At 45.0% G+C, this 15,073-nt stretch overlaps 1 protein-coding gene across 1 annotated transcript in view; it reads left to right on the forward strand.

Moving 5' to 3' along the window:
- The window catches only part of LOC146009246 (alpha-2-macroglobulin-like), a 115,396-nt gene that overhangs the window by 98,694 nt on the left and 1,629 nt on the right, over positions 1–15,073 (forward strand). The window contains exons 30-35 of the mRNA XM_083149413.1: positions 5,031–5,246; positions 7,323–7,450; positions 9,109–9,199; positions 11,276–11,344; positions 11,955–12,057; positions 12,220–12,261. Of these exons, the coding sequence (XP_083005539.1) occupies positions 5,031–5,246; positions 7,323–7,450; positions 9,109–9,199; positions 11,276–11,344; positions 11,955–12,057; positions 12,220–12,261 (649 nt within the window). The remainder of the gene's footprint in view (positions 1–5,030; positions 5,247–7,322; positions 7,451–9,108; positions 9,200–11,275; positions 11,345–11,954; positions 12,058–12,219; positions 12,262–15,073) is intronic.

The following is a 15,073-nucleotide window of genomic DNA, read 5'->3' on the forward strand; positions in this document are numbered from 1 at the left end:
GGCCGCGCCCCCGGCCACCCACCCTCCCTCCCATTGAATATTTTTCCTGAACTCCCTCCCTCCCATTGGGCAACCCACCCGCCCGTCAAATAATTTTTTTTCTTATGACAGATCCACTGTCATGGCCGCGCCCGTGCCGACTCGCTTGTGATCAGCGAGCGCACGGGCAGCGGCAGGCGGCGGTGGGCGGCCGCATACTGTGTAGTGTGTGTGCCGGACACTCACTTGTCCGGCACCCGGCGCCCCCGCTCCCACTGAGTGTAGTGTGACAGACTCTCTGTCTGTCACACTCACTTATCCAGCACCCGGCGCCCACGCAGCCCCCGCTCCCCCAAGCAGCAGCGGGGGCTGCCTTACGCTATCTCCGCCACTGTGCTTGTCTATGTTGATTGCTCAGAGCGATCCTGTTGCTTATTTCAGCAGTGCAGAAATTCGTTTGGCTATCAGACTGAGAGTGCCTTGCTGTGGAGATGTAAAGGGTAGGGATTGGCTGTATCCCTATCTACTCAGAAAAGTTTCTGAGATGTCTGTCAAATGAGACCATTCTGCTGTCAAATATCAGCCTAAGTTGCTTCAAATATCTGATGAGAGATAGTCTCTATTGGCAATCTCAGAGAGAAATGATAGATAAAGCTGGCTGTTTCTGCTGTTCTGAGACTCTCACCTTTACTGTCTCTGTTTGCATAAATGTCTTGCAGAGACCAGTTTCAGGTTTTAACAGAATGAGAGAACTGCCGGAAATTATAGTATTGTAAAGATGAGTTATAGATTGGCAGCAAATGTAGTCGGTCAGAGTATTCCCCTTACTGGTTTGTTTTTATTCTATTAGCAGCGTGAAGGTGATAGTTCTATGCTGAACCTTCTATCTGCACAGTATCATTTCAACTGTGAGGTTTATTCAGTTTGCAACTGTATCATTAGTTGCTCATCATATGCACGTACATTGTATCACTATTCCTTGCTAAGTACAAAAATGACAGGCAATCCTTGTAGTCAATTATGATCTAACCTGTTGTGGGTACAATAGAGATTTTAATTGGTTCAACCCGTATCAATCTATTGTCCTGTGTGTACACAAACTGCATAAATTGTATCACAATTTGTAACCTTGTATATAGACAATCCTTTTAAGCAATTTCTGCCTTCAATTGTTGCAGGTACAATAGAGATTTTCATTGGTTCACCCTTTATCAATCTATTGTCCTGAGTGTAACTATTCTTGCAAGAATAAACATAAGACCGTTTTATCAATCAATGCTGGTAGATATGCAAGAATATATATGGTAGGTTGTGCTATGTGGTTACTGTGTGGTTGCGTGCATGTCCACGCCAAACCACACTGGTCACCCTTAATTAAGCTTGATTATCGGGAGGTACAAGCAAATACTGTTACAGTTTGTATAGAGACAATCCTTTTAAGCAATTTCTGCCTTCAATTGTTGCAGGTACAATAGAGATTTTCATTGGTTCACCCTTTATCAATCTATTGTCCTGAGTGTAACTATTCTTGCAAGAATAAACATAAGACCGTTTTATCAATCAATGCTGGTAGATATGCAAGAATATATATGGTAGGTTGTGCTATGTGGTTACTGTGTGGTTGCGTGCATGTCCACGCCAAACCACACTGGTCACCCTTAATTAAGCTTAATTATCGGGAGGTACAAGCAAATAGTGTTACAGTTTTTATGTGTGATTATGCGGGCTACTATAGTGATATTGGCTGCCTCTTAATACTCACAGCAATGTACAATGATATCCTTACAAATGGGTTCACTGTGTGGTTGCGTGCATGTCCGCACCAACCATCAGTGCCCAGCAATATAAAACAATCTTATAAGCGGGAGGTATGATAAAGTTTTACACTGGTAAGTTTATATGTTTATACAGTGAACCCAGTTGTAAGGATATCATTGTACATTGCTGTGAGTATTAAGAGGCAGCCAATATCACTATAGTAGCCCGCATAATCACACATAAAAACTGTAACAGTATTTGCTTGTACATCCCGATAATTAAGCTTAATTAAGGTTGACCAGTGTGGTTTGGCGTGGACATGCACGCAACCACACAGTAACCACATAGCACAACCTACCATATATATTCTTGCATATCTACCAGCATTGATTGATAAAACGGTCTTATGTTTATTCTTGCAAGAATGGTTACACCCAGGACAATAGATTGATAAAGGGTGAACCAATGAAAATCTCTATTGTACCTGCAACAATTGAAGGCAGAAATTGCTTAAAAGGATTGTCTATATACAAGGTTACAAATTGTGATACAATTTATGCAGTTTGTGTACACACAGGACAATAGATTGATACGGGTTGAACCAATTAAAATCTCTATTGTACCTACAACAGTTTAAAGCCTAAATTGTTTAATAGGATTGCCTGTCACCTACACAATTAGTTGCTAATGTGATACAATGAATGGTAAAAAACTGTGATACAATATATGCGATCTGTGTACACACAGGACAATAGATTGAGACAGACTGAACCAATTAAAATCTCTATTGTACCCACAACAGGTTAGATCATAATTGACTACAAGGATTGCCTGTCATTTTTGTACTTAGCAAGGAATAGTGATACAATGTACGTGCATATGATGAGCAACTAATGATACAGTTGCAAACTGAATAAACCTCACAGTTGAAATGACACTACGCCGATAGAAGGCTCAGCATAGAACTATCACCTTCACGCTGCTAATAGAATAAAAACAAACCAGTAAGGGGAATACTCTGACCGACTACATTTGCTGCCAATCTATAACTCATCTTTACAATACTATGATTTCCGGCAGTTCTATCATTCTGTTAAAACCTGAAACTGGTCTCTGCAAGACATTTATGCAAACAGAGACAGTAAAGGTGAGAGTCTCAGAACAGCAGAAACAGCCAGCTTTATCTATCATTTCTCTCTGAGATTGCCAATAGAGACTATCTCTCATCAGATATTTGAAGCAATTTAGGCTGATATCTGGCAGCAGAATGGTCTCATTTGAGAGACATCTCAGAAACTTTTCTGAGTAGATAGGGCTACAGCCAATCCCTACCCTTTACATCTCCACAGCAAGGCACTCTCAGTCTGATAGCCGAACGAATTTCTGCACTGCTGAAATAAGCAACAGGATCGCTCTGAGCAATCAACATAGACAAGCAGAAGCCAACCCTGTGATACTATTCTAATTCAGTGTATGGAAACACTACCCTACCTCTCTCTCATCCAGCATCTGATACTGGTTTAAGATGCTGGAAAGCAGAAGAGGAGGTCGGTGAAACAAAAACACTTAACTCTGCTTTCACTCTATTTCTTCACAAAGAATATATGCACATCAGCAAATATAAATTCAAAGTCAGAGTAAGGTGGGAAGCAAACAGGAATTGCCAAATATAGGTGCGTCACAAGATTACAATATAAGCAAAAGGGCCTTTGTGACATTCACACAAACCCTTTGAGGCAATTCCCTGTGGACATCTGGAACATTTGTATTCAAATATTCTCGCAAATGGAGAAAGAAACGTTTTCTGTGTCTAATGAATGATAAATATCTGAATATATAAAAAATCACATTTGACAAAGATACTTGTGTGTAACATTAAATTATTAACATCTGCACCCCGTAAATACAAGGTGCAGACCAAGGTGACAACTGTCACCCCCTCCTTTTAAGAAAACAGATAATAAAAGTTAATTCTTAACTCTAACAAATTTAACATACATCATATCAAAGTGTGCCCCAGGTAAGACTAAATCAGTCTTTTTTTTGCATCCTACTGCAAGACCCCACTTTTTTCCGGTTAAGTTCTCTGAAACTTGTTCTGGGAGCACCACCAACAGGTCATTTCACGAATTACGGTTTATAACAACAATGTTGGTTTACTAAATTTGACTTCGATATCAGATTATGTGCGGATTCCAAAAACCTTTTTTCCAAATGTGTAGTTTCACAACAGCTGGAGGGCCATAGTTTGGACATGCCTGCCCTAGGCAATTGCCTAGTTTGTCTATGCCTAGGGCCGGCTCTGTGTACTGTACCTGCATATGCTCATCTTTGATCAATGGGGGAGAGTTATCAAGGCAGAATAGATTTGCATTCATCCCCCACCAGCCCCTAATTCTCCATCATTAAAACATGTTTTTCTTCTGCACCTGGTCTAACACATGATCAATTTCTTTATATTATATTGTCCTATGGAAGATTCTTTGCAAGTACTGGTGATTCTCTCAATCTGAGATGGGCTGAAACCAACTAGGGACACCGGATGCCATTATGAATTACATTCAGAATCAGAATCAGTTTACTGCCAGGTGTTTCAATGCAAGGTGCATAAAACACAGGAATTTGTTTCCGATAGCTACCGCTCGCTGTGACGATACATTACATTATTAGACCATACAATAAGACAAGGGTGGGACTTGTTCTCAATGATCCTGCCTGCACGTTTCTGGACCCTGGCATGATAGATGTCCTCAACTGCAGGGAGGTTTGTAAACATTCAGTGGCGTAACTATTAATTATTTTGCCAGTGCCCCCCCAGTAGGGTTAAACTCCCCCCCTGTGTGGTCGGTACCTCCTGCCGCATCTGTCTTGTCTTGCGGGTCCCGGCTCTCCCGGCTCCTGCTGCTTATAAAAAAAAGTGACATTCGGAAAATGGCTGCCCCCATACTGCAGACCTTTTTTAAGGTTGCTAGAGGAGGCCGCCGCCTCCTCTACCATCCTCAAAAACTGTCTTTCGTATGGGGCAGCCATTTTCCGAATGTCACTTTTTTTTATAAGCAGCAGGAGCCGGGAGAGCCGGGACCGGCAAGACAGAATCACAGGCGGAAGGCGGCAGCAGCTAACTATAGCCCCGCAATCCCCCCCCTCCCCCCCCCCCGCGCGCGCCAACACCTTCTCAACGCCTCCCCACAACTGTGTGGGCTGCGTGGCTATAGTTACGCCACTGTAAACATTGAATACAAGGTTCTTATAATATGTGTTTTTGACTGTTACAGACTTCTTTCTGTTCACAGGATACTGTTGTGGCCATTCAGGCCTTAGCCACGTATGCAGGATTCACATTCAGTGATAAGGGGGATGTGACGGTGACTGTCAGTTCTAAGACTGGCTTTCAGCAGCAGTTCCATGTGGACAACAATAACCGGCTGCTGCTGCAGAGAGCTTCACTACCAAATATCCCCGGAGAGTACACTGTGACATCCACTGGGGGTGGTTGTGTCTATGTGCAGGTCAGTGGTTACTTTCTGTCACTTGTCTTCTAACTATTAGATTCTTAAGCCCTGTACACACTATGCAATAAAGGCAGATGATATGTATGATAATGATCTCGTTCAGTAGTGTAATAATAACTCTGCATGCTCGGTGGTGGCTTGGAGGCGCTTGGTAAGTTTGGGTGCTGGGGGTCTACAGGGGCTATTGCTGCTCCGCTAATGGGAACACCACCGTTGCTGGGTCTGTTACTGCTCTGCTTCCGGACCACTGGGATCAGCAGGTCTTCCTGTCTGCAGTGACCGACCCAGCGCTCCTCCTGTTGCCATTATAAATGCTTCTTAGTAAGAAGAGGCGTACCTAGATATTTGTAGGCCCCACAGCAAAATACACCTATGGTAGTTACACCCTTGCTTCTTACAAAAAGACTGCTCCCTCACAGCAGACAGTTATTGAGGATGGTAGAGGAGGCGACGGCCATTTTGCAAGGGACATTTTTTCATTGTATCAGGAGGAGAGCACCAGGACCGCAAACAGGTAGATCTGCTGGTCCCTGCGGGCTGGCAGCGGAGCAGCAACAGCCCTGGCGATGACAGCTGTCCTGTTAGTGGTGATGGGGAGGGGTGCGTAAACTTTTTTGGGCCGGGGGGGCGCACAAATTTAAGTTACGCCACTGATATCGTTAACGATATTATCATGCATATTCTGTGTGTATGAATTATAATGATGCGCGCTCCTGTGGGTTGTTATCATAAAAGAAGATGGTCAGTGGGAAAGAAAGTCTTTATCGTTGACATCCCTCAGTGTGTATGCACTACTGTATATCATTCATTCTGAAGTTCAAGGGAATTTTTTTTAAATATTGTTGTCTGCCTTTATTGCATACAGTAGGGTGGATGAAGCTTATTTATTATTTATAGGGTCCTTATTCCTTATTGCCTCTATTTGCAGCAATAAGATACAGTATGAAGGTTTGCCCAAATATGTTAAAATACACCAAGAGAGATAGGAGCTCGTTCCTGTGGTGTGTAAGAAGTGAAGGGATAACATTAGATTTCCCTTCAGTACTTTTCCGGAAGCCATGCACACTCCTGCACATGTGCGGCCTGCTGAGTACTGTATATGGGGATGGATTCTATGGATCCCTCTCTAAGGACTCATTACAGTAAAGAGCCTGTGGGCTTCTAGAGGCAACACAGTCTATCGATGGTGTTGCCTATCAAGCACAAACTCCGGATAGTTTTGTTTTCTGGAGCTTGATACATATGGGGATTGCGGAAAACTTCTGAAGACTGAATGTTTTCAGCAGTTTTACCACATTTTACTGCTTCGTACATCTCACGCTATGTATGCCCAGCTTTAGAAACCACCATCCCATCCAATAAACTAGGCAGAGGCAGAATTGTGCAGAGGAAAATCACACAACATATAATGAGCAATCTGGCAATGTACTCACCCCGCACCAGCCCCAAGTGTTCTAATAATGGTTAAGATACTATAGCTCACAGGTTCGATTCTCACCATGGCCCTAACTGTGTGGAGTTTGTATTTTCTCCCCTTCCTTGTGTATGTTTCCTTCTGGGTACTTCGGTTTCTTCCCACAATTCCAAAATATACTGGTAAACTGCCATTCAACAAAAATTAAACCTAGTGTGTAAGTGTGTAAGTGTGTGTGTGTGTGTGTGTGTGTAGAAGAGAAGACTAAAAGAGCCAAGTGGTTATTATCTGCTGTCACATTCTATGTTTTTTTTATAAATTGTTTATTGCAGATTTTCAGAAAATACATCAGTATACATCAATAAAGACACGGGAAGGGACAAACAACAAAAAATAATAAGGGTAGAGGGGGAGGGGAGGGGACATTTCTACTGCTTTGTAGACATTAACACTCTTGTTACACTATCTCCACCAAGATGACAGTTCTATTGAAGATGGGATGTTGCCCATAGCAACCAATCAGATTCTATCTATCTTTTAGAAGGTGCTAAATAAATAATTAGTAGAATCTGATCCAATAGCATTGCCATCTCAGTAAATTTACCCCAATACCTACATTCTTATCTGCATTTTTCTGGGTATTTGTCCTTAACCAACAGACTGTCCTGAGATACAACGTCCCTCCACCCAAACGAGATGCCACCTTCTTATTAACTGTGAAATCATTTACAAGAATGGATTGTCTGAAGGATCGAGTGACAAAGTTTGAAATTCTTATCAATGTTACGTGAGTACTTTATACTTCTTTATTTATTATACTATTCTCTGACCCTAACTCTCTCTCTCTAACTACTGTCCTATCTCTCAGCTCCCATGCCTCTCCAAGCTACTCGAGAGAATTGTCTAGTCTTGCCTCACACACTTTCTTAACTCTCACACCCTATTAGACCCGCGTCAGTCAGGATTTCGTTCCCAACACTCCACTGAGACAGCACTGACTAAAGTGGTGAATGATCTGGTAACTGCCGAGTCTAAAGGCCATTACACACTACTTATTCTTCTAGATCTTTCTGCTGCGTTTGACACTGTTGATCACACTCTTCTCATACAAACACTGCACTCCCTAGGTCTTAATGATACAGTCCTTTCCTGGGTCACATCTTACCTATCTGATCGCTCTTTCAGTGTTCGCTTATCTAATTCTACCTCCTCTTCACTATCTCTGTCAGTTGGAGTTCTGCAAGGCTCAGTCTTAGGTCCTCTGCTTTTCTCAATCTATACCTCCTTTCTTGGCAAACTAATCAGCTCTTTCAGATTTCAGTATCACTTGTATGCGGATGATACTGAAATCTATCTATCAACCCCAGAGTTATCACCAGTGGTTTTGGGCCAAGTCTCTGAATGTCTCTTTGCCATCTCATCTTGGATGTCTTTTCGCCACCTCAATGTCAACATTTCCAAAACGGAATTACTTCTATTCCCACCAGCCAAAAACAGTTACCATCCTGATAACTAAATAACAACACGACAATCTACCCTACCCCACAAGCTCGTTGCCTAGGGGTCATCCACGACTCTGAACTGTCCTTTGTTACTCACATTTAATCTGTCTCCAAATCAAAAACAGTGGACATTTCTCCCTGCTGTGGGAGAAGAGACAGACAGTAGTTCTGCTGCTGCCGCCACTGCCCGGCACAAATGCAGCATGTTGGCGTGGACTGGTGGATGAAGTGGAATGGGCGGGAAGGTGCGTGGCATGACCTCTAACATCATGCTGCGCAGCCACACAGCATGTTTTCCAAGCAGCCTCTGAGCCGAGCGCTGCTGGTGTTGAAATCCCGGCCAAAAATGACCGAAATCCGCGGATCCCACTGACCCCTTGAATAGCACCCCTAGTTGTAATACACAAGGTTGACATTGACAAAAGGTTGACATAACTTTTTACCATTTATATGTTGCATGTGGACCCCCAAATTAGATGTACCCATCATGCCTTGTCTACTACCGTATGTAGGCTCGCTGGGAATCGGGTGGCTGTACACAGTGTATGGGCACCTTTAGAGACCTTTGGAGTTTGGTATATAGGATTATGGGCCAGATGTAGGATTATGGGCCAGATGTATCAAACCAAAAGTGATAGAGAGTGGAGAGTGATAAACAACCAACCAATCAGGTCCTACCTGTCATTTTTCAAACCCAACCTGTTATTTGACAGGTAGGAGCTGATTGGCTGGTTGTTTATGACTCTCCACTTTATCAATTTTTGAAGCTTGATACATCTGCTTTATCTTTCATTTTTCTAAATAAGTTAGCGCAAAGCAAGTACTGTAAAATATAACGATCACAATAAATGTTTCAGGTGTGCATTCTGGAAGTAGAGAAAACTGTTAGTTGTGAATAACTAGATTGAATGTAGATTATAATGTCCTTTTATTGCTCCTGCAGATATACAGGGTCCCGGGAAACTTCAAATATGGCCGTCATTGAGGTGAAGATGCTGTCTGGATGGATCCCAGTGAAGAGCACTATAAGGATGGTCAGTCACTGAGAAGTCATCTGCAATAGTCATTATTAGGGGCCTGATATGCCCTCGTAGTATTTAACAAACGTAGAAATTTTAAAGCTTTCAGAGCTGGTGTTGATTCCCAGAGCCCACTCCTTCCTGTGCTGCCTGCGCGGTGAGTGACCTGTGGTCTCACATGTACACAAAGCTGGGCTGACTGCGGGAATATCTCTGCTCCAGTAGCAATGTTACAGATTGTGGGGACAGTAAACTATCCACCACTGCAACCAGCAGCAAGCTGGATACTGGATAGGCCCCTTTGAGTCATATCCGCTTATCAAGATAATAAATCATTACATTTTACTACAATGTACCCTATAGTATATCACATCCTAAGACTCTGATAGGATGATCCCATCACTTTGTTAAGTAAAAGTAAAGTAATTGCCAATGCTATCATTATACACCTCGGTTTGGATCCTGACCACTACTACTAAACGTGCAAGCAGCCATTGCTGCTGGTAAATAATGCAAAGTATAGCCCGCATGATACAGTAGTGACAGGTGCCACCTGAAGAGGGCAATAGCTAACAAGGCCAAGTTCTTGGTAAACACTGCATATTAGCAGCCCCCATAGAAACCTTTCGGGGGGCTGGATTTACAGTGAAAATGGGGGACCTCATACGTATACGTGGGTGGTGCATAATATTTATGGGTATTCCTTAAAAATGTGTTGTATTTTATTGTATCATTAAGTAACCACCAAAAAAGCATTATGTTCAGTAGCTTGTGTTATTGGACATCTCGTTCTCACATTACACCACTCTGTACCTCCTTAGGCCCCAAATGAGGTAAAACAGATATTGAAACCTAATCCTATTTATTAGCCATGTCACTAGAGGTAAAATAAGGCCTGGAGAGTGATACGGTGGAAGAGAGATACAGGGCTCACTGCCAGTTTTGAAACACATCCTATAAAATGGCAGTTATGAGCTGATTGGCTGGTAGTTAATCTCTCTTCTTCATTCTCTAAAGCTTAGTAAATATTTACTCAAATTTGATGATAAAAAAGGGATTGCCCTGGGACACATTGGAGCCGTCTCCCCTGGACCAGTGTAGCCTTCTCCTGTCAATGGTATTTGGATGGCTGAAAGACAGTGTCTAGGTCAGTGATGGCTAATCTTGATACTCCAGCTGTTGTTGAACTACACATCAGAGGCTGCCTGGAAACCATGTTAGATGTTAGAGGTCATGCCACGCACCTGCACGCCCACTCCGCATTCCTCCATCGGTCCACACCAAGATGCTGCAATTGTACCGGGCAGTGGCGGCAGCAGAACACGCCAGGCGGCTACTGTCTGTCTCTTCTCCCAGCTGTGAAACTTGCAGCCTTGAGAAGTTGAGACAGCCCCTGTGCTGTGCTTCTGGCTGTGATGCCTGCAGTGCCGAGCCACGCACATCCTGTTCGCCAGTCCCCGCACACCCTATCTGCCCTCTCCCCTGGCAGGAGGCCAATCCCAGGATTCGGGATTGAAAATATGTCCCAGGATTGGCCACCCTAATTCCGACCTTTTGGTGTTGACCTTTCAATATTGTCTGTGAGATATACCAGGGTTGCCTACCCTCCCGGAATGGCTGGGAGTCTCCCGAAAAAGCCTCCCGGAATGGTGGGCAACCCTCCCAGATTCAGGGGGACCCGCACTGCGCCCCCCAATCACAGCATTTAAATGCCTCAATCCGCGGGTCTCAGAGGAGGGGTGGGAGCTAAAATGTCACAATCGCGTCATTTTAGCCCTACCCCCTCCTGGGAGATCCGTGAATTAGGCTATTTTACATCCTGGGGGCAGGGCTTAATGTTGTCATGCTCAAGCCCCGCCCCCCGAATGGCTGCTGAAAGTCTCCTCTCCGGGCTTCTCCCGGAGAGGAGAATCTAAAAGTCGGCAACCCTGAGATATACCGCACCCCTAACCATAACCCTCACAAAAATTAGGAAAGTTGATTAAAGTATGTTTGTCTTTTTAATATAGTAGATATCAACAGAATGATCTACAGTACAATGTGCTTCAGTAAATGCCTCTTATACAGTCCTGTGCCGTTATCTATTCCTAGATGGAAAAAGACAAAGTAATCCAGAGAAGCGACATCCAGGCGGACATGGTGACTTTGTATCTGAATGAGGTATGATATGTAGTAGTCACAGGAGTAGGGTTCCCTTCCATTGGATGTGCTCTTGTCTACTACCGTATGTAGACCAATCCCGCTGGTAGGAGTCGGAGACCTGGTTTATCTGGTTATTTGCTGTTTCACACAATGGGGTTTATTCTAGTTCATTCTTTCTGACAAAATCCTTCTTAGATGGACAAAACCATGTGCACTGCAGGGGGGCAGATGTAACATGTGCAGAGAGAATTAGATTTGGATGAGTTTTTTTGTTTCTGTGCAGGGAAAATACTGACTGCATGATTTTACACTGCAATATAGATCTCACTTTGAAGAAAAACCCCACCCAAATCTAATTCTCTCTGTACAAGTTACATCTGCCCCACCCGCAGTGCACATGGTTTTGTCCATCTAAGAAGGATTTTGTCAGAAAGAATGAACTAGAATAACCCCCAATGTCATTTTCTCTATTATTATTGAGTGTGCAATCACTGCACACAATAACATCTCATACTTCTTCCCAATTTCCCACAATACTTAAGCTTTGTTTTAACATCCCTGTCTGTCACAGCTGTCAGTAACTTACTGTCTGCCTTTCATCATTATAATATGCTCTCTCCCTCCTTAGATGGGACATACCCCAGTGGATCTCTCCTTCACGGTGGTGCAGGAAATTGAGGTCAAAGACCTAAAACCAGCCACAGTGAAGGTGTATGATTACTATGAGACAGGTAATAATGAAATATTAGGTTTATCTTACAATCTGTAGTTACTGCACTTTCAGTCTCCAGCCCAATTATAACAAATGTAGAGACCTTCCCCGTTATGATTGTAGTTACTCAGTAACATACAGCACAACATGGGACTGACAGCTGTGTACTATTATATTCCAGATGAACAAGCAATTGCAGAATACAACCATCCCTGCAGCACAGGTGAGAGCATTATGTTACAGCATCTCTTATCTGATTTACCTGGAGTTGCAGAGTCTTCCATGAGGACGTATGGGGAAATATTCTAGGCAGGGATAGTACTAAATACACCATTGATGTAGGGGGTTACCTACAATGCTGAATGTGTGTAATATTACTCAGAGTTATTAGGCTCGCCACAGTACCTACAATGAGCACCAGTCACTGACATGTATATCCAATTGCTTCTTCCCTAATGCTGGCCACACATCAGACCAACTTTCCGCCACCCATCCAACTAGTTGGTTGGTTTGCCTGAAAATCTGGTACTGTATGGCGGCAAATCCCAATAAGCAATTTGCTCACAAACTCAGGAGAATGGACAAAAACAGTCAGTGAAATTGTTTAAATCAAATAGGTCCAACTACAGTACATTGTCTAAGAGACAGTTGTCAGTGGTGTAGCTAGGTTCCACGGTGCCCGGAACAAGGGCATGTTTTGCGCCCCCCCCCCCCCCTGATTTGTAGTAGGTGGGACCCTTGCGTGGCGAAAAGGGGGCACAGCGTAACATTATACCATGCACCGTAATGCCCATTGCATGTTTTAGCGAACTTTGTAATACCCATTACACATAAAGCCACGTGCCATAATGCCCATTACACATAAGGCCACACATGATGCCCATGATTGGTGGTGTGGGTGGGGGAGTAGTGGGTGCCGAGTTACTGCAGTTATCAGAGGGGCAGATGTGGGGTGGGTGCAGGTATGGGAGCATAATACAGACACAGCTGTGGGGATGGAGAGGCTAGAGCAGTGGTCTCCAACCTTATTTGAGTGTGAGTTACTCGAGATAAAAAAAAAAAAGACAAAAAAAACCTCCCGGAGAGCTACTAAAATTTGTCCAATACTATGCCGCACACCATAATGCCCCTGCACAATATGCTGCACAGTCTAATGCCCCTGCACAATATCCTGCACACATTATGCTACACCACAATGCCAACCACAGTAAAACTTCTAATAAATTGCAAATTACCTTCTTAGTGGGGATTCAGTATTGAATCCCGGCGGTCGGGATCCCGGCGTTCAGAATCCCGACGCCGGAATCCCGACAGCCGAAATGCCGACAAGGGGGGGACGTGGATCGCCCCCCCTTGCGGGCTAGCTTCGCTCGCCAGGCAGTGGGCCCGGTGCCTCGCTACGCTCGGCACACTAATTTATTCTCCCTCCAGGGGTGTCGTGGACACCCACGGAGGGAGAATGTGTCGGCATTTCGGCGGTCGGGATTCCGGCGTCGGGATTCTGAACGCCGAGATCCCGACCGCCGGGATTGTAACTGCATCCCCTTAGTGGCAGGGGTCAATACTCGTTGCCCAGGAGTCAATACTCATTGCACAGGGGTTAATGTTCATTGCCAGGGGTTAATGTTCATTGTCAGGGGTTAATGCTCATTGCCAAGGGGTTAATGTTAGTTGCCAAGGGGTTATGTCTGTTGCCAGGGGTTAATGCTTGTTGCCAAGGGGTTATGTCCATTGCCATGCCTCCCCTTCCCAGTCCCCCCAGTGATGGGAGGCTTACCGACACTAACCGCGTCGGGCTGACACCCAGCCTCTGACACTCACCGCACAGGGATGGCCGCTCCAGGCTGCTGGGAGACATTGTACTGCAGTGGTCTGGCCAATACCCAGCCACTGACACTGTGTGGGGCTGGCTGCTCCAGGCTGCCGGGAGCTAGTGTGCTGTGGCTGCCTGGAGGATACTCTGCGCGGGGCAGGGGCTGGCTGCTCCATGCCCCCTTCGCCCTCCTCTGGATCTGCGCCTGAGGGAGCACAGCGCTGCAGTGCTGTGTTTCCTGTCAGACGCTAGAGGTCAAATATGACCTCCAGCGTCTGTCTCCTCGGAAGTGAGGAGTGTGTGCACTGTGCAGGGGAAGGCGGCAGGCAACGGAGTCGGACACACGGGAGGGCGGGCGGACGGATGGATGGACACACGGGAGGGCGCAAGAGGGCACAGTGGTAGAAGGTGCCTGGCGGCTGCCCATGGGAGCGGGCGAGCAGGGCGGGGGAGCCGGTGGCAGAGCTCCGGCGCCAGGTGACATGTCTGCGCCCGGAGCAGATGCTCCACCGGCTCCACCCTAGCTACGCCTCTGACAGTTGTTGTCCATTTTCCGGTTTGGTAAACAAATTACTTAATTACAAATTACATTTGCTCCTATCCAGTACCAGGTTTATATTCCATCCAACCAACTAGTTGGATGGTTGGAGGAAAGTTGGTCTGATGTGTGGCCAGCATCAGAAGCTGCCGGCTACTGACAATATTTTGAGGAACATAGCCAGAACCACGCTACAGTCATACATGTATGTATCATCACGCTTGGACTACTTACAGTTCCCTCTACCTGGCTCTACCAGCAAAATAATTGTTCCGCTTGAAGCTGGTACAAAAAATCTAGCTGCCAGGCTATCAACGTACCAGCCAGATCCTACTGATACAAAACACCCATTCCCTACATCCTTCACTGGCTTAGGGCATTTGGCATGGATAGGGGCATGCATGGCAGTCCTTGCGTTGGCACAGCTTGACAGGGGCAAAGGCGGTTTAGTAGTGCACCTGACTGACGGGTCTAAGATTAGGCCCCTATGTCTGATTAGCTTCCGCGGTCTCTTGATTTGGAGGTAACCTGTAAGTGTGTGTGTGTGTGTGTGTGTGTGTGTGTGTGTGTGGTAAGTGGGGGAATGGGATACATAAGGATGACCAGTGGTCAGGTATCTGTATGTCAGTGGTCAGGTTAACAATAACAGCATCCCAAAGGAGGGAACCAGAAAGAGGGACATCG

Source organism: Crinia signifera, chromosome 6, assembly GCF_055691185.1.
Source record: "Crinia signifera chromosome 6, ASM5569118v1, whole genome shotgun sequence".
In the NCBI taxonomy this organism is placed as follows: Eukaryota; Metazoa; Chordata; class Amphibia; order Anura; family Myobatrachidae; genus Crinia; species Crinia signifera.